The sequence below is a fragment of the Perognathus longimembris genome, chromosome 23 (genome assembly GCF_023159225.1).
Source record: "Perognathus longimembris pacificus isolate PPM17 chromosome 23, ASM2315922v1, whole genome shotgun sequence".
In the NCBI taxonomy this organism is placed as follows: Eukaryota; Metazoa; Chordata; class Mammalia; order Rodentia; family Heteromyidae; genus Perognathus; species Perognathus longimembris.
Genome location: NC_063183.1, coordinates 28503949 through 28524386, shown reverse-complemented (window position 1 = coordinate 28524386; position 20438 = coordinate 28503949). Strand labels below are relative to the sequence as shown.

General features: G+C 36.5%; 2 protein-coding genes across 6 annotated transcripts in view; one reads left to right on the top strand and one right to left on the bottom strand.

The window, feature by feature from the left end:
* The first annotated feature begins 1820 nt into the window (after positions 1 to 1820).
* Positions 1821 to 18902, top strand: Slc24a5 (solute carrier family 24 member 5). The gene is made up of 9 exons (XM_048332055.1): positions 1821 to 1941; positions 2593 to 2772; positions 10927 to 11010; positions 11103 to 11206; positions 11553 to 11653; positions 13384 to 13667; positions 15424 to 15630; positions 17980 to 18081; positions 18580 to 18902. Exons 1-9 carry the CDS (start codon positions 1821 to 1823, stop codon positions 18900 to 18902), a joined length of 1506 nt encoding a protein of 501 aa, XP_048188012.1.
* Positions 18150 to 20438, bottom strand: part of Myef2 (myelin expression factor 2) — a 28535-nt gene continuing 26246 nt past the window's right edge. For all 5 annotated transcript variants that reach the window (XM_048332984.1, XM_048332986.1, XM_048332985.1 and 2 more), the window contains one exon: positions 18150 to 19676. In XM_048332984.1, the coding sequence (XP_048188941.1) occupies positions 19513 to 19676 (164 nt within the window). In that variant the 3' untranslated portion in view covers positions 18150 to 19512. The remainder of the gene's footprint in view (positions 19677 to 20438) is intronic.

Below are 20438 nucleotides of genomic sequence, written 5' to 3'. Positions count from 1 at the left end.
ATTTTATAGATTTTGAAAATTGAAAAATTAAGGATTCATATGTAAAAATCAATTTATGTACAAATATATAACAGCAATAATGTTAGTACATAATCTATACCATATAAATTCTTTTTTTCTTGGTGAATCCATATGTAATTGGATATTTTGTGTAGACTAAGCACATACATATTCTATGATTATGTTTTCAAGAACCATTACAATCTCATCAAATCAACCTGTGTTGACTGAGCACCTAATAGATGTAACATAGTCATTGGCTTGTACCTCCTGACACATCCTCCCTTTCCTAGATTAGTCCACATGTGCATTGGAAGTTTCCCCTATGGGCTTGTATTTGCTACTGACATTTCATTTGTGTTGGTGTTTCTTTGTACTCGGCTTTGCAGAGCAGCCACTCAGAGACAGATCCACTCCACAAAACCTCTTCCCTTAGGCTTAGCCATGGCTGGACAAGAGGCCACAAGTTCAGAGGTCCAGGGTGCTGCTTCCAGAAGCTTGTGGAGAAACAGCTCTTACTGGACTACATTTGATGTCTCATCATCCAGCCTCCCAACCACAACACACATCTGGATATGTGTTTCCTAGAAATGACAGCTTCAGAGAGTTTTATAATGGAAAGCAATTCCCAGAAAGACAACAGGGTGCTTGAGAATTTAACAACCTCAAATCACAAACATCAAGATGCAATTTCCTCTTTTCACCAGACAAACCCAGTTGCTAAGTCTAGAACTTAGCAAACACATCAATTTTTATGTGTAAAACAAGGGATCTGTGAAAACTAAAATGATAAAATTCCTTAATGACTATAAAAATTTTCATATTCATTAGCAATGTGATATTAAATACATATACATACATATATACATACAGATAAGCATTGGTCACATGGCATAGGACTGTTCTAGACAGTTTACATGCATTCATTTATGCAGTAGTTACCAAAATCCAATAGATCGCTCTAGTGGATCGGAGGATCAGAAAGGTTAGGTGACTTGCCCACAGTCACATAACTACTAAGGAGCAGAGTTAGGACCCATATCATATGGTCTGGCCCTTGACCCTGGACTACTAGCCACCGGTTACTCTACCACCACAAGTGCTTAACATTTAAGCAAATGCTTGTGTGGGGTAGACAGTAATGTGTATTTGAACAGTGCCTGACCTGTCCAGTTTGCATTTAGGTAACTTTTTCTACCAAAAGTGCAGTCTCTTGATGATCACATAGCAGCTATTCTATTTACTTAATCATTCTTGAACCTATATCCTCTCCCTCCCCCTTGTCACTGCCTTCATTCACATCAACGTAATTTCTTGGCTAAATTGTTATACTGTCCTAGTTTACCTTTCTGCTTATATCCCTAACTGGAGACAAAGATGAAAAGTCAAATAAAAATTTTAAAATGGTGCCAAGATAGCCCTCCCCCCCCCAAAAAAAAGTGTATACACCAGCAACAACAATTTCTAGAAGCAGGTACTGGAGAGAGAAAGAAGTGGAAACAATTGCAAGTCCTAGGTCATCACAGATCTAGAGAAAGACAAACACAGGGGGCTAGGATGAATACAAAGCCATGCTTTTGCATACCATGCAAGCTGGCTGGGTTCACAGAGACTGTGGGCTTGTCTGCCCTCCCCAACTCCTGCAGCCTCTCAGTCAGGGTCTTGAGTCTCCTGATCACAGAAGCATGGCCGGCTCCTGTGCCGGCCTTGCAGAGATGTGCCCTGGGCAGGCATTGGACAGGAAGGAGACTCCTCACATGATTCCACATAATCCTCCTTTTCTCCCTGAAGCTGCACACTGCAGAAGCAGCACTGTGGATATGCACACAAGACGGGGCTCAACATGGGCAAGAAGGGCCCTGCTGCTCGGTGGGGTGTGGGCCTCTACATGCCTGCCCCTCCCTGGTGTCTCCCAGCTCCAGAGTCTCCCAAAGGCTACAGGTAGGTGGATGTGGGGCTCAACTGCCCCTGCCACAGATAGATGAAGGGACAAAGGAGTGAAACACTCTCCTAACTTTTGCTTGCTTCCTGCTCTATTTGCTCTGGTTTTTAGCAGTTGGAAGGATATCAAACACTTGTGATCCCTTCAATAAGTTCTTAAAGAGACTTCTGAAGTAATTCACAGAGATCAAGAAGGAGGCAAGTCTCCATTTCTTATTGTTGGTGAATTCATCATGAAAAAAAACTTCATCCTAGAAATTGTAATAGTAGATGATTCTTTGCAGGGCTGAGGACAACTTGGGCTCAGAAATGAAAACAAATGAAATTGTTTAGTTATTAGAAATACTTAGAAATACATCAGAGACATGGTTTCATCTTTGGGAAGAAGGGGGGTTCAGAATTCCCTTTTGCTGTGATGATTTAATAATTCTTAATTTCTCCATCATTAATGTATTAAACAATCTCTTTCCAATCTCAAAGATAAATTTCCTAAGGTTCTACAACTAGATATCATTTTGAAAAGTATATGACCCATTTTTATTGTGCTCGCAAAATTTCATCCAGTCACCAGTTTCTTAAAGAAACCCTTGTAAGCTTGAAATATATGAGACTCCAACATTCTTCAAACATCCACTTCCTTTTCCTTGCCAGGAAACAGCACCCAGTGTGTTATTTCTCCATCCTCAGAGTTTCCTGAAGGATTTTTCACAAAACAGGAGAGCACAGACGGAGGCATCATAATCTACTTCCTAATTATCCTCTACATGTTCATGGCTGTGTCTATTGTCTGTGACAAGTACTTCTTACCCTCCCTGGAAATCATCAGTGAAAGTAAGTGACTGAAAAAGCTCTCTTACCATCTTCCCGAAGAGCTGTGTGACAGATATGACTGTGCTTGAAACAGCGTGGCAATGATGTTGTCCATTTCAACTGGTTGCAGAGCACTGACCTCTATGTCAAAGATCTTTTGTGTTCAGGAATGAGCTAGTGTGGCTTCTCAGTAGTTACATGCAACTGATTACCTTCAGTTAACACCCAGCAGTTACTGTTATGGTCCTTAGCTCCAGAAACTTCCAGTTTTTTCATCATATTGCCTGGGTAACTGTTGTAAGAACTGTTCCAAAGTTTCACATCTATGCCATTTGTGTATTCTCCAAATACAATGGGACTCCTAGTACTGGCCATTTTATACTTCACAACCCTTCTTACATTTTTGCCCTAAGGTCCTTATAGCTTTTTTGAGAGTCAGGTAATACACAGATGTGATTAAAACCACCTTTCCCAGCATTTTATCATAGAGAAAATTGGTATTTAAGAATAATAAGTCTTAAAAAAAAAGAAGTCTTAAAAATAGTAAGTCTTATGTTCTATGTAATATGGCCTCAAGCAACATCATAAACCCACTTATTAAAACCTAAGCTTCATTACTGGTTTCTAAAAATGAGATCAACTAAACTAAGCCCCCAAGTTCTATTCCAGCAATATACATTGTCGAGAATTCAGAGTGTAGACCTGCATTATTACACTGATCTCTAAAATTTAAAATCAGGTCATCAGTGATGTTTTATGTCAGGTGAAAATTCAGCATTTCCAGTCTGTATCTACTACTTGGTTAGTTTAATTGGTTGAGCATTTCAGAGCACAGTTAATGGGGTGGCTGTTATTTTTTATATTCACAAGACTGCACTTAGAACAACAGCATCCTCAACCCCATCTCTCTCTCTCCCTCTCCTCTCTCTCTCTCTCTCTCTCTCTCTCACACACACACACACACACACACTCACTCACACATATATACCATTTCTTCCCAATGGGAAGTGAAAACTCTCTTTTCTCCCTTTGCCATATCCTACCCTTGCTGAATGGCAAGGCAAATCGCTGTTTGTCCTCTTCACTACAGTACAGCACTGTCCCTAGGACCTGGCAAGCACACAGGCATTAAAGTCCTGCTTAATGAAAATAATAAACATTACCTTACAATAAGCATTACCTTAAGTAGACGTAAATATATAGTATTTTACCCTTGCAGGAGTAAGGGTATGACACAATCAGAAGGGTGATTCTGAAGTGAGAGCAATCCATATTATACAGGGAAAAATATATCGCACTCTAGTTATCTAGAGCCTTCTAACTTGAAGAAAAGAAGTGGCTTCTCTGAAGGGAAACAGAATGGTTGTTCTGAGAAAGCTAAAAGAGGAGCATTATCAGAGACCAAGTTAGATCCAAGGAGCCTAAAGGAAATGGTTAAGAAATGAACTTGAGGGGCTCTCCTTCACTCCAGCTAATACTCTGAGGAGTAGGTATGTGTGTGAAAGACTTAAGAACCTTTATCTAAGAGTCTCATGCTAAGAATATACTTTCATGGATCATTTCTATAGTTTGTTACTAAGAGTCTCATGCTTAAATCAATTTGTTAAATAAGTCACATACTCTGCAGTCATATTTGCTACTGTTCACTTGAGGATTTTTCCACATTTTCTGTATCTCTATGCTGACCAGCTTGCTGAAAGGTCTATGACCATGCTAAGAATCATTGAAGGACTGGAGGGGGAGGACATGATCTCCTGGAAAATCACCATAGCGAGGTAGTTGGAAGTGCCCACCCTATAAGTGGACACAGCTGGGTCCACTCCCACTTCTGCTATTTACTAACTCTGTGGCTTTAGGCAAGTGCTTACCCTCTCTCTGCCTCACCTCCGTCAGCTATGAAGCAGGATTATTGTTACCATTTTTTGTTCATAGGGTTTATGCCAAGTACATGAGCAAATTATAAGCAAATGCTTACACAAGTACGTACTACATAGGAAACGTTTAGTGAATGTTCAGTATTCTGTAGAACAGACTGCAAAGGTTAGAGTCATTTACCCAGGAAAGGTAAAAGTAGAGAAGGTGAATGATCAAGGTAAATAAAAATGCATTCAGAGCAAATACCAAGTCTATGCTGCATCTGCTAATACCTCACAAGGTAGAAAGTATGCTTACAAAACCTGTTCTTTTATTTTATCTATTATTGTATGTGGCAAGTTTGCACTATACCTTAAATATCTCTAGGACATTCTTTAAACTTCCTTTTATTTATCTTACATTACTATCCATACTGCTTTATCTCATTTTAGCAATCTTTGTTAAAATCATCTTACTTTTGAATTATATTTAAACATAAATGTGCATTATATAAATTTAAAACAAAGTTAAGTCACAAACAGGACTATTATCTCTATAACCAGATCATTTTCTAAAACACAAAAGTTCAGCATAATAGAAAACAATTTCCTTTTAATATGTAATAGAGGATCTTGGAGGTACTGAACCATTCCTTAGAACAGCTTTAATTATTGCTAAAATGCCCACACAGGAAACTCATAGAACCCCTTACAATTGGTCACTTGACAAATTCTCCATTGGGCAACATATAAAATCGCTCTTTTGGAAATGTTACACAAATATACTGTTCAATTAGAAATTTGAATCTCTCCATTATGCTGATACCTTTTGAGTTTATAAAATGTCTTAAGTGAACATGATCTTCATAAAGTTTAGGAAAACATATTTTAAGTAAGATATTTGCCCTTTTTCCCCCAAATCACTTTCACTTCCTCTGCTTTAAACTAATGTTCAGCTATGCTCTACATTGTTTCAGAAATAAGACAGTAAGTTTTAATTCCAGGTAGAATTAGTTCTAAATTGATAAAATTGAGAGTCAAATAATTCTGAGTACGGCATTTGGAGAGCCTACAGTTTCAGAGGATTATTTGATTCTTAATCCTTATGAAATTTACAGAGGCAAGAGCTTTCCTAGACAACAAAGGCTGAGAATAGCACTTCCTGCTGCTTCCTGGGCACTCAGCCTCCTAAAAGCGTTTCTTCCTTTGTTCTTTTCCTCTGATCTCAATTGTGGTCCCCTTGGATCTAATCGACATCTAGAGCAGGCAGATGGATTTAAATAAGAGCTAAGTACTCTGTTACCAGGATGCAATTGCAGGAACAAGCAATAATGATGTCAATAAAGCTATATACCAGTCACTCTCTCCACATGGACAGTCAAATAAGCAGCCTTTTGGTGTCAGAAAGATCTAGGTTCCCATCTGACCTCTGATCCTGGACATGTTATGGAGCCAGAACCCTGGTAATTGTAGGGTTCGGAAACAGTGTCTTTGCATGACTGGTAGGATATACTAAGAAACAGAAATCCACTATAATATTATAGCCTTAGACCAGACCCTTAAAAGCACTGTACAAAATTTCAAAATCCATTCCTTAATTGTCCAAAATATTAGGTAAATATTAAGTATCCAAGTTATTTGTTTTTCTTATTAATAACACTACAGTGTGTGTATGTGTATACATGTATACACAGTTATATATGATTAAGATGCAAGACACTCATTCCAATGATGCTGATTTTAATCAAAATATTTCAATCAATACACTTGAACTTATTAATTTCAGAACAAGTTTTATCAACCATAAAAGGAATCAGTTTGCTATTGCCCTAGATAGGATTAAACGACATATACACTCTAGTCACCAGAGGTGAATGATTTTTTTGTTGTTTCCGAAACTCGAATTTATTCACTAAGCATGACAGTTTTCAGGCTTTTCAAAATTATGCCAGAGGACGCCAAATTGTGTGTTGCCTGTGGGTGTAAGTCTATACAATAAACATGTGAAAAGGATTGGTAATACATGCAAATGATAGCAGTAGTTAATATAAATGGTGACTCTTCCTCTTGTTTTTCTCCTTTATCTCCCAATTTTCCAATAATTTTTTAATTATTCTAAGTGGAATTTAATTCACAATAAAAGTGCTAAAGACTCTACATTTGGGGTAAAAACTAAAACAATTAGAAGATAATCTAATATTGTATAGTTAAACCCTCCAGTTTTATAGATGACAAATAATGGAGGTTTATCTAAATGACCATCTGAAGGTTTATATCAAAATGATGGCAGGGCCTGAATTCAGGTCTCAATTTTAGCTTAGACTGTATTCCTACTATACACTAAGAAGATTTTTCAAAACATCATAAACTTTCCAGCATGGTATTCCAGAACACACTTAGAGAAAACCTTAGGAATTTTATTGATCAGCTCATTACCATGAAGTTGTAGTTTATGTAAACAGTGTGCCAGTATTTCCTAGGCCTACAAAGAAAATTCACCTTGAACATTTCTACTATGCCCTGAAGTAAACATAGTTATTCTTTTTGCGTAAAAGAATGAGGAAAAGAATAATAGCTATGGAAGAAGAGAAACCCAGGACAATTTATCTCTAATAATAAAGTATAGCAGAGAGAAATGCTACCCAAAGGTCAGAGAAGACAAAGCCAATCTATTCTAAAGTTCAAAGGTATAAACCATTTTACAAAATATTCTTAGAACCTTAAGATATGATTTGTTAAAATATCTTTGAAGTTTTATTCATCCATCTGTACAGAATCTTTTGTTTCATAATTCAATTAGAGCCTTGTGAATAGCAACAGGTTTTATTCATTCTGCCCTTTGAGACAATGTTCTAAAGAACCACCTATTTTCTTCCCTTCAACAGCCAAGTAGATCAGCTTTTTTCTCTTTGAAATTGAATTTTTCCAATAATATATTCTTCCACTAATATTAAATTAATATTAAATTAGATTATTAGTCAGTCTTCAGTGGCACCAAATTGGACCATTACCACCAGATAAAGAAAGCATTGTCTTCTCTTCATTTGTTCCACATATTACATAGTCCTTGTGTGAAAATAATAATCCAGCCACTCATCAGGTTAAAGTCAGCTTGTCTACAAGCCGCTCTCCCTCAAGGCTGGATCTCTACTCCTTGAGCCATACCTCCAGCTCACCATGCTATTGTTATGTTGGATTATGGGGGTGAAATAGATACAATATTGAGTCAGTCTCCTAATTCCTCATATTTAAAATCATGACTACCACATGAATTTTAGTTATTTCCTTCCTGGACCTGTTTCATCAAATCCAGGGCCACATGAATGCTAAACCAGTCTCTACTACTGAGCAAACACCCTTAGTCCCTAGACTTGTTCTTTCATCTGTAAAATGTAAATTATATCACTCCTATCTGAGGGTGAAATACTAGATGAAATGAATGATATACCATGGCTATAAGATATTTAACTTCATTCCTAAAGTGAAAAAGAAGTTAATCACAGAAATCTGCTTTGTATTATTATCCAGTTTAAAATGTTTATGGCCAGTTGGTAATGGGAATATATATGTGTGTGTACACATTTACTATTTAGAATGATCACATATACATAGAAGACATACAGTCATTGCTCAGTATCCATGAGGGGTTTGGTACCATGACCCCTCCAGACATACCAAGCTCTGACAATGTTCCAGTCCCTTATATAAAATGGTACTTACATAAAACCTAAACATATCTCCTGTATATTTAAAATCCTCTCTAAATTCTAATTAATACCTAATACAAATGTTATATAAATAGTTGTGACACTGTATCATTTAGAGAACAATCAACAAGAAAATGCAATCCTTACTGTTTGATCCACAGAGCCCATGGACACAAGGAGCAATTGTAAATGATTCATTATATACGCCTTGTATGTATATAATGACTTGACAAGTGAAAGAGATGCTATGAAATGTATGCCTTGAAACTCATTAATCCTCTCACTCCCCTAATCACTACAGGTAGAAATTCAAGTGCATGGCCAAAGGCAAATGGTGAGGAATGGCTTAGCAAGGGAACAATCTTCCCTTCCTGTCTTTACTCCTAATTATCTCTAAAATTAAATTTGCTCTTCTTATCCAGCCCCTGACTAGAATTAAAGCCCTATGAGCAAGACCATCATTTTTGTTCCCATCTAGATTCCTAGAAAAATGCATCTGACATAGTGGGTTCTCAGTAAATATAACAAATAAATTAATAGCCAGCCAGTATCTACTAGAAGCTTAACACATTGCTCCCCAAACTAGTGACTTCAAACAATGATCATTTTTACTGCCTCTCCTATTTCTAAGGACTTACCAAGCTCAGCTAGGTGGTTCTTGCTCAGGGCCCTTTATGCAGTTAAGTCACAGATATCTGGAAGCTCAATCTCTTCAGTCTTGAGCTTAGGCTGGGGAGATGAACATTTTGAAGCGTGAACAGCAGGGATTCCTCAGGCATCTGTTTCCATATGAGCTCTTCATGAGTGTGCTAAGATGGTGTTTCAAGGTAGCAAGATTTCTTATGGGGCTCTACAGCAAGTGGCCCAAGAGAAGACACTGAGGAACTTTCCATTGGATAGTTTTTCAGTCTATCAGTAAAGCCTGGTTGGAAAGTTCTGGTGCAGATACAACCTTGTCTTAGTATCATTCCCAAAGTAAAGGCAGAGTTTATATCTTCAACGTACCTGCTCCTCTTGCAATACTAGGTCTCTCAGCTCTAAAAGAGTAAAAAACTGAAGACTTTTGTCCTGACTATCAAGGAACAGTCTCTAGACTTGCATGTTTGTAAATCTGAAAAATGATGGCACAATACTTTTACTCTAAAGTTTTCATAGGTCCATGCTTCAAATCAAGGCTATATGTATGGAAATGGAGGTGTGGCTCAAAGTAGTACAGTGCTAGCCTTGAGCAAGAGCTCAGGGACAGGGCCCAAGCTCTGAGTTCACCTGAATACCAAAAGAATAAACTATGTTTATTTTTAATATTCTACCTTTAAGTAGGTGTACTACTCACCCAAGCAGTTTGAGTACAGTGTATCTTGATCAGTGTCACCCCATCACTCTGACACACCTCTCCCAGCCCACCTCCTTCCCTTATCTAAATGTTAGGTTGTGTATTGAATTGTTTGCCAGTTAACAAAGCAGTTTGTGTGGACAATGCATCTTGATCTGTCATCACTTCAACATCTTTACCTTCTTCAGCCCTCCCTACCCCATATATTTCTCAGTACTGTGGTATGGTTGCCTGTGTTCTTCCCCCTCCCCCCTTCATTCTTCTACACCTCTTCCCTTGGCTTGATCTCTTACAACTACACATTTTCCTGGTACTTATTTTGTTGGGCTTTGATGTAGTCTTTTAAAGAATTACACTATTGGAATTCTTCAGTCATTTATACTCATTTCTAAGTCCTTGCTTACCACCCAGTGTATCTACTTGTAGATTTGTAGGGATATTTCAGCTACCACAAAGGAGGGAAACCATGCAACCTGTTTCTCTGGGTCTGGCTTACTTAATTTTTCCCAAGGCTTTCCATTTCCTTATGAATGGCGCAATGTCATTCTTTGATGAATGAATAGAATTCTATTGTGTATATATGCCACATTTTCCTGACCACTGAGGGGCATCTGAGCATTCATCCATTGAGAGGCATCTTATATATCACTTGCACAAGAATCAATTCAAAATGATCCAAGACCTCAAATGTAAGGCCAGAACCCATGCAAGTATTACAGGAAAATGTAGGGGAACCACTGGGACTTCTTGGCACAGGTCAGAACTTTCTCAGTAGAGATCCAGAATCACAACAATTTTTTTTTAAGACTAGATAAATGGGATTGCATCAAACATAAAGGTTTTTCTTCATGGGAAAGGATATAGCTTACAAGCTAAATAGAAAACCCACAGAATGGGAGATTTTTTTACCAGCTATACAAACAAAAGCCTAATATCCAAAATATACTTAACAGCTCAAAAAAATTAAAGCCCCCCAAAATAAATCATCAAAGAAACAACCCAGTTAATAAATGGGCTAGTGACTTAAGAGATTTCTCAGAAGTAAAAATGGCCAAAATGAAGAAATGCTCAACATCTCTGCCCACAAAGGAAATGCAAATCAACAGAATATGGAGATTCCACCCCACCCCAGTTAAAATAGCCAATGTCAAAAAACTAAGCATAACAAATGCTGGTGTGGATTGATGTGGCCAAAAGGGAACTCTACGACACTGTTGGTGGGGATGTAAACTTTCATTTGTCACTCTATCAGGCATAATAACAATTACATTTCTCTTTATAGCCCTTGGACTGTCTCAAGATGTAGCAGGTGCAACTTTCATGGCAGCTGGAAGCTCAGCTCCAGAATTAGTCACAGCTTTCTTAGGTAAATATTGCTTGTTGTACTTTTTAATTACTCAGTGGGATTTTATTTTCTCCAAGTTAACACTAACTTAGCTATCACTATCTTGTTTATAGGTGTATTTGTCACAAAGGGAGATATTGGCATTAGCACCATTCTAGGATCTGCAATCTACAATCTCCTTGGCATCTGTGCAGCCTGTGGCTTGCTGTCTAATGTGGTATGTAAAAGGACCATTCAATAAAATTATCTTGAAAAAGACTACAAATGATTGCTTATTGGATTAACAACAAAACTCTAGTAATATGTTCAATCAGATTTATTAATCAGTAGAAAAACAACATTTATTGAATTTAACCTCACAAATGGGTCTTGGTCAAATTTATGAAAATGAGTGTAAGTTTAGAAACTTTTGTCTTTAAATTCATTTTTCTCCAAGCAATATGCAAAATGTACCATTATTTACCTACAAATATACAAACAGTTTAAGTATTATTTATACTATGAATTGTACTTGAATTCCTTACACAGTAATGGAAACAGTAAATCAACCTATCATTTTACAGGTTTCAACACTATCCTGTTGGCCCCTATTTAGAGACTGTGCAGCATATGCAATTAGTGTAGCAGCAGTTTTTGGCATAATATTTGACAACCAAGTTTACTGGTAAGCCTAAAATGATTGCTACTCATCTGTAAAGCATAATTCCAAAAGGGACTTCAATGAAATATGACTAAGTAATATCCTTTTTTCAGAACTGTTACTTCTCAATTATCTGCCACTTCTATACTGTATTCCATGGTCTCTGAGCTAATTTCCTCATCACAACTCCTGGTGGGTTCTCCTTACTAAGACACAATTTCTTTTTTTTATCATCTCATGATCTCCTTTTTTCTTTCATGAATCATGCAATCTATCCCTCTTCCTTCTCCTCACTGGCTGTTAAAACCCCAAGGCCAGCAGGCCTTGTCTTCTACTTGGCTATTGCTTACCCTAGCTTTGGTCAGAAGTGGCCATGGTCATAAGATTGAAGAAAGATGGTAGATGTTCCTTCTATTTCTCTCTGAAACTCACTGAGTGGGAGAAATTACAGCCTTCTCCTAAGAACCAATAGTTTAAAGGTGAAGATTAAAAAGTGTTTTCCCTATTATCTGTCCAAGAGAGTTGGTCCAAGAAAATGAAAACATGGGTGCCTTAATGAGCAGATATAAGCTCTTTCAAATAAGTACTGGATGCTTATCTTGTGGGTGTTTAGCATTATAGAAGGCATCACAAAAGAAAAGTCAAACACATGCTGTGCACTTCTAGGGGATGTAAGAGAAAAATAGCAAACAAGGTAAATGATGCTCCTTTGGAGTACTGCACCTTGGAAACTCTGTATGGCATGTGTTACTGAGAAACTTTAAATCTAGCCAGGAAGAGTATTTCTCAGTTATTCTGGGATATAGTCTGTCTTCCAAAGACAAGAGTGCTAGGATAATAAAGATCCTCTGTAACTCAGTGCTTGTCTGCAAGGAACAGTGAACAACAGTATTCAATTCCTTCCACCAGGGAAATTAGGAAGTCTGTTCTTTCATCTGGAACAGAGAGCAATTCACTAAATAAAAACTAAATATAACATTTCACTGTGATATTAGCTAATTATAGGAAGTAAGAAAACCAAGAGTATAGGAAACTAAAAATAGGCATCAGCTTATTTTTGAGAATATCTTGGATTTCTTGTGAACGTAAGCCAAGTTAAGCAATATCAAACTCATGAAGAAAAGGGCCAAGAGAGGTGACACAGGACTATAATCCTAACACTTGAAAGGCAGAGGCAGGAGGATTGAGTCAGAAGTCAGCCTGGGCTCCATAGTGAGACCCTGTGTTAAGAAACAAAATGAAAGACTCCGTACCAAACAGAAAAGACCCAGCCGAAGCTTACTGTATTCTCATTATTTTATTCAAAGTTCTTACATTAGAAAATTTCAGTGGACACAGTTGATTGCAGCTTTACCCACTGACAGACTACATTCTTTATATTATTCATTTTGAGTAATGTGCTGTGTCAAGAACTGAGATGGGAAATGTCCAATATTACTCTTTATTTTCATGTTTAAAAGCTCCAATTATTTTCAAAGCATTTTCATGCCTAGTATTCATAATGAATCTACAAATGTAGACAATGAATCTAGAATTCTTTTTCAATATAGAAAATGGCAGGCTTTTATCAATGAGTTTGCAATAATGGTACAACCAAGAGTAAACAAACCTATAAAAATTATCTAGAGCTATTTTCTTGATACTTTTTCTAATGCTGTTTTTGTTAGAAAATTATCAAAAACATACTATCTAAAGTCATCAAGTCTATAACTTCTACTTTTCATTTAAATCTACAAATTTCCCTTAACTTATAGGTATGAAGGAACTTTACTGCTTCTGATATATGGATTATATATCTTGGTACTGTGTTTTGATGTTAAAATTAATCAATATATCATGAAGAAATGCAGTCCCTGTTGTAGCTGTCTTGCCAAAGCAATGGAGGAGAGTAATGAACAACAGACACTGATGGGATGGGAAGATGAAAGTCAAATGTTCATTCGTCGGCAGTCAAGAACAGACAGTGGGATATTTCATGAAGATTCTGGTTATTCTCAGCTTTCTTTAGGCTTACATGGACTTAATCAGGTTTCAGAAGGTAATTACTATATGTAGCCCACTATTGAGTCTATCCATTAGAAAAACTCAAGAACGTAATTTGAATTTAGTAAGTACCAAATATCAGACAGTGGGGATCCAGAGATGATGAAGACGTCCCAGACCATTTGGAGCTTCTAGTATTTAAAAAGAAAACACAGGCATATCGAGTGAGTGAGTGAGTAAGAAGATAGTATGAAACTATGCCTCACACACAAGACATGGGTCAGATTGCATAAAATTGTTTTGTCAGACAAGATAGAGAAAAAAACATTTAAGATTTGTGGAATAGGTACGATCTTAACTCAATGATCTGGTATAACAATACGTAACTAAAATCTTTATTATGTATACATTGCAGAAATAATAACTATGGAGTTGAAGTCAAGGCATAGTAGATCCCAATCAATATATACACAGTAAGGAAGCAGATAGTAAGGAAAGTGGGTAGAAAAGAAAGGAATAACAAAAGCCTTAGGTGCTAGTGTAAGAATTCTGGAAGGTTTGAGTACAAGAATTATTACAACTATACTTTAGGAATATCACCCTGAAATGATGTTCACTGAACTACTGAAATAAGAGTGAGAGACAGGGAGGTCTGGAAGAGGCTATTATAAGAGGTGACCTGATTCCTAGATGCCTAAGGAGAGGACCATGGTATGAAAAAGGACACATGAGACAAACGAGGAAACATCAATGCTTGGCAACAGAGACTATGAGGGGCCAGAAAAAGGAGCAAAAAGAATGTCAAGGCTTAGATCTTGACTGAGAAGTGACATAAAAATTGGTAGTTGATGCCTGACCTATGTAACTGTAAGCCCTCTCTGTACATCACCTTTACAATAAACATAAAAGTTAAAAAAAATTGGAAGGGAAAGGTGTTGATTCAAAGGAAAAGAAAAGAGAAAAAAACAGGTGAGGTTTAAACATGCCATGTGAAATATTAGCAAGATCTTTAGTTTTATGTACTAGGAAGGCAAGTTCAGCTGTGACCACACATACAAAACTATGAATTGCTTTTTTTTTAAGTGGTTATTTAGAAAGTTGCTAGTTTTAATTAAGGAAACTTATTCTAATTTACTACTTAATAATTGAAATATGACTTTTCCTGTCTTACAAAAATTATTTCTAGTATTTAAGAGTTATGTATCTGTAAAAGTCTTGTGAGAAGAAACTCAAGAACCAATCCAAATTCCTTACATTAAAATCATACCTAATATTGGCTGAGGTTCCTTTTAGCAATAGGGAATCCTAAATTTAGTAAATAATGTTTGAAAAAAGTCATCATTATTAAGAATTAGAATGAAATGTGCAGTTTAAAAATGCTATAAAGATTTTATATTTCCTAAATACAAGTTTTCATAGTACAGGCAGAAACCTGGGCAACAGGTCAAGTTAACACCCAAAACAAGGTCAAGTTAACACCCAAAACAAGAAGACAACCTATACTGTAGGAAATCAAGAGACATCAAATTCCTACTTCATGACCGCTGTCACTGTATATTTCATAAATGGTCCACAATGAAGGAGTTAAGGCCCTAAATCAAGAAATGCTGAGTACTACATCTTACATTGACTGCCGAGTTTCAATTAGTTTCTTTTTGTGGGCAATATCCATAATGAGGCATTCAAAGGTTTTAGATAGCCTTTTAAAAACTGATACAGCTAATTTATTTCAATATAGCTTTCTAAATGGGCATTTCTAACTTAATTGGCCATTTGAGAAAACTCAAAATTGTTTCATTTTTCTACAACAGATCCACCAAGTGTTTTCAACATGCCTGAAGCAGACTTAAAAAGAATTTTTTGGGTATTATCTCTTCCTATTATTACACTACTTTTTCTAACAACACCAGATTGTAGACGAAAATTTTGGAAAAACTACTTTGTGATAACCTTCTTCATGTCTGCACTATGGATATCAACATTCACATATATCCTGGTTTGGATGGTCACAGTAACAGGTATGTATTTATGTGTAGTAGCAATAACAAGACAGTAATTTCATATCAGAACAAACTGCATACGTTTGCTCAAGAGCACACTTATTTTTCTGCAAGGCTAGAAATTAGTGCTATTTACAGAACGATTAAATATTAATTTAGCAATAAGATAATCAGATTTTCTAAGTTGTATCTTAAATGTCATCTACATTCTCACTATTATACAGCCTTAGAGTACGATTTAAGGAGTCATAAACAAAATCAAGTTCATAGGATATCTTTCTATTATGCTAATAATTAAATCACAATACATGGAATTTACAATAAACTCCTTATACTAAATTTTATTCCATAGTGAAAACAAAAAGCTTATGTTTTAAAAAAAAATCTACTTTTTAACTTTTTAACTAGGTTATATTTGCTCTTCAATATAGCAACATAAATTACATTACAAAATGACTGAAGAGGATATAAAATAACATTTCACTCATTAATGTTTGGAATCTTCTATCTTCATGATTAATACTTAATTGCTACTGTTTAGTCATAATTTGTTCTGCTTCCCGAAGGAAAAATATAAGCACAGATAATCAGGAATTGCTGTCCGAAAGGTTAACCAGAAACGTATCAGAGGTACAAATTGTTGCCTGTTTATGAAAATCACCCAAGGTTTGTATAAACACATTGAGGCCACTCATCACGTCATCTCTACGTGATTCCACACTCCACTGGTGGAGAGCAGTAACTGCAACAGAACGCAAATAATTACTACCTTCAACTCCCTTCCTCAAAATCTGCTGATCCTGACTTTTCCCAAATTAATACATGCATTAGAAGAGTGTGCTAATAGAAAAAAAAATGAAATTTTTAAGTGAGGAAGATGAAAAAATTCAATTAGGTTGCATATTAAATCTATGCCAAGTTTTCTACCACAACTCAGTTGATATTAATAGGAAGAGGAGAAATGAAGTTATAGATCACAGAACAGCTCCTAGAATAGCAAAGTTTGTAACCAACTCCAATTCCAGTACTCATACACACATTCAATAAGAAGCTTTTTCATTAAATTTCTTTGATATGCATTTTAAAAGATTTCTACACATTTTCAATTGCAATTTTTAAAAAGTAGTTTTTAACTTCCCTCTGGTTCTGTTTCCCAGAAGGAACACATTCTAAAAACTGTTCATCTAATATTAAATTTGAGAGGTATTAATTAGGATATGTTAGAAAGACAAGTAGAAAGTTTTGTTTGCCTTAGATATGTGTGGACTTCCCTGAAGAAAAAACAAAGGTATATCACACTAATACACGTATAGATTTAAAACTCTATAGTTTGTTAACTCTTAAGAAATTCTCTTTAAAAAAGGAAAAAATGACCAGTTTCATCAGCATTTATTAACCAAAGTCCAAACAGGTACCAGTGGACCTCTACAACCTCTGTAAGGATGTCACATAGGAATTGTCCCATCTGTAGAATTTGGGCTGCTAAATATCTTTATGTATCATTAAAAACCTAAAGCAGGGGGCTGGGAATATGGCCTAGTGGCAAGAGTGCTTGCCTCATATACATGAAGCTCTGGGTTCGATTCCTCAGCACCACATATATAGAAAAGGCCAGAAGTGGCACTGTGGCTCAAGTGGCAGAGTGCTAGCCTTGAGCAAAAAGAAGCCAGGGACAGTGCTCGGGCCCTGAGTCAAAGCCCCAGGACTGGCACCAAAACTAAATTAATTAATTAATTCATTAAAAAAAACTAAAGCAGGGGCTGGGAATATCGCCTAGTGGCAAGAGTGCTTGCCTCCTACACATGAAGCTCTCGGTTCAATTCCCCAGCACCACATATATGGAAAACAGCCAGAAGGGGCGCTGTGGCTCAGGTGGCAGAGTGCTAGCCTTGAGCAGGAAGAAGCCAGGGACAGTGCTCAGGCCCTGAGTCCAAGGCCCAGGACTGGCCAAAAAAAAAAAAACTAAAGCAGCCAGACACTGGTAGCTCATGCTTATAATCTTAGCCACTCAGAAGGCTGAAGATCTGAGGATCATCATTCAAAGCCAACCAGGGCAAGGTCAGTGAGACTCCAATAAACCACCAGAAAACTAGAAGTGGAGCTGTAGCAAAAGAGCTCGGGGACAGTGCTCAGGTCCTGAGTTCAAGAACGATGGCTGACAAAAAAAAGAAAAAGAAAAAACCCTATGCCACCTGGATTACCCAAATTACCAACTAATTCCAATTATTTTACTACTTGACAACTAAGGAGGCATATTCTGGTTTGGAAATGAAAATATGATTTTTTTCCTTAATACGGAGGATCTGAAATATGTGCAGAGAAAGTCTCTGTACCATTTGTAACTTGCGACCTCTGTGCTGGTTACAGGGGCAACACTAGCAATTCCAGACACAGTGATGGGCCTTACTTTGCTAGCAGCGGGGACAAGCATACCAGACACCATTGCAAGTGTATTAGTTGCACGCAAAGGTAAGAACTGAATCCCTCAAGCTACAGTGTCCATTCTTCAAGCATGACTGAAAAACACTGAGTCAAAGTGACATTAAAAATATTTATTTCCTCAGTAACATACTTTGAAATGGAAAAAAGAAGATTCAAGAGAAAAAGTTTACTATTTAGTAGCAAATTAATTTCACTCACTCTAATCCCCCAAATAATATTTGTCGGAATCGTGCATTAAAAGTAAATAACTATGTTATATTAGGGTGAAAGGCAACAAATAAGCTACACACCTTATTGAAAAATGGTTTAATAAATAAAGATACTTATTAAATAAATGTTAGGACTTTAAATACTAACCTAAGAAAACTTTAAAAATACAAATTCAGTAAGACTTTTTCTCTAATAACAACAGTTTTCCAAAATTAACCAACAACAAGAAAATATCCAGTGTTTTTTTCTCATGAAGAGTATTAATAAAATACAGTATTGGTATGCACATGTTAACCACATGCATTTCCTCTGTAGGTAAAGGAGACATGGCTATGTCTAACATCGTGGGATCCAATGTGTTTGATATGCTGTGCCTAGGTATTCCCTGGTTTATTAAAACTGTGTTTACAAACCCATCAGCTCCAGTAGAGGTGAACAGCAAAGGACTCACTTATATAACCATCTCTCTCAATATTTCAATTATTTTTCTTTTTTTAGTAGTTCATTTTAATGGCTGGAAACTGGACAGAAAGTTGGGAATCATTTGCCTATTATTATACTTGGGACTGGCTGTGGTATCAGTTCTATATGAACTTGGAATCATTGGAAATAACAAAATAAGGGGCTGTGGAGACTGATATTATTAGTGTTTTGTGGATATTATTATTAGTGTTTTGTGGAAATGGAATGGTAGGGAGGGGCAGAGAAGGACATTTCTTCATTTAAGTCAAATAAAAAACATCCTCAACTTTAGAATGCAAAACTTAACATACAGTAATTATCATCAAAGAAAAGCAATTTAAAAGCAGCCAGAATCACATCCTAATTTGTCTGAACCCTTCCTTTTTTTCATGGACAATTAAATATTCTAACAAAGGTTTTTTGGGGAAAAAAACCATCTGCCATTTACCTAAAAGGAAGCTGATAAAAACTGGGAAAACGAGAACAAACAAATCCTACTATGTCATACTGAAAACAATAAGAAATAGCTTATTTCATTAAAAACAGTACAACCATTCATTTAAACTGAATGAGCAGACTTGCCGTCTTTTAGAAACCCAAACTTGAGATTAACAAAAATCACAGTATATTTTTAACACTATACTGTTAAAAGCTGGTGGGAGATTCAAAAGTTCATTATTACAGCTTTTGTAAGCATACAATATTACCTAAAAAACAACAAAAAAAGACTTTTTACTAGGCGATTCAGCAAAACAGATGAAGGAATGTTCCAACCGTGGTTTGAAATTATGCATTACGATCCAAGCGAACATCAATTTCTCTGCCGCTGATTTTTATGCCATTCATTATTCTGCAGGCTTTTTCAGCTGATTCTGGAGAGTCAAATCTGACTGTCCCACAGCCTTTTGACTTTCCATTCTCCATTTTTATTTCTGCAAACATTACATGACCTGTAACAAAATTATACTAATTAGTTTAAACAGATGACATGTCTTTGTATGGGATAAATAACATAAATGCTAATAATCATGAACAGTATTCTGAAAACAACACAAATCACATAATGTAAGCATACATGAAACTGGAACTGGGGTAAATCTGCTTAGAATATAAAGATTTATTTGTGTTAAATTCCTAAAGTGAATTTTATAGCAATAAGGACAAATGCAGCTAACTCACATGGCCCATGATAAGCTTGTACCTCTAATCAAAATTGGTTTTAAAATAAAGGACTGCCAATCTCCCTAATGTGTCTCCCTTCTCTTTTATCTTCACTCCTTTTTTTTTTTTTAAGTTTTATTTTATTTTATTTTGCCAGTCCTGGGCCTTGGACTCAGGGCCTGAGCACTATCCCTGGCTTCTTTTTGCTCAAGGCTAGCACTCTGCTACTTGAGCCACAGCGCCACCTCTGGCCGTTTTCTATATATGTGGTGCTGGGGAATCGAACCCAGGGCTTCATGTATAAGAGGCAAGCACTCTTGCCACGAGGCCTTCTTTCCAGCCCCTTATCTTCACTCCTTTGTCCCCTGGAAATAACAGTATTTGCTGAAATCTAATTTCTAACAGGTCACAAAAGGTCCTATAAATTTCATTTAATTACCTTTTGTTCTGGTAGTGGGGCTTGAACTCAGGTCCTGGACACTGTCCCTTAGCTTTTTTGCTCAAGGCTAGTTCTCTACCACTTGAGCCACAGTTCTACTTCCAGACCTTTG

What these genes read in the sequence shown, in the direction of transcription:
- Slc24a5 (XM_048332055.1), top strand. Translation starts at nt 1,821, where the DNA reads ATGCACACAAGACGGGGCTCAACATGGGCAAGAAGGGCCCTGCTGCTC. An exon ending in CCTGGAAATCATCAGTGAAA is followed by an intron (nt 2,773 to 10,926) that starts GTAAGTGACTGA and finishes TTCTCTTTATAG; the next exon opens with CCCTTGGACTGTCTCAAGAT. An exon ending in TTTGACAACCAAGTTTACTG is followed by an intron (nt 11,654 to 13,383) that starts GTAAGCCTAAAA and finishes CTTAACTTATAG; the next exon opens with GTATGAAGGAACTTTACTGC.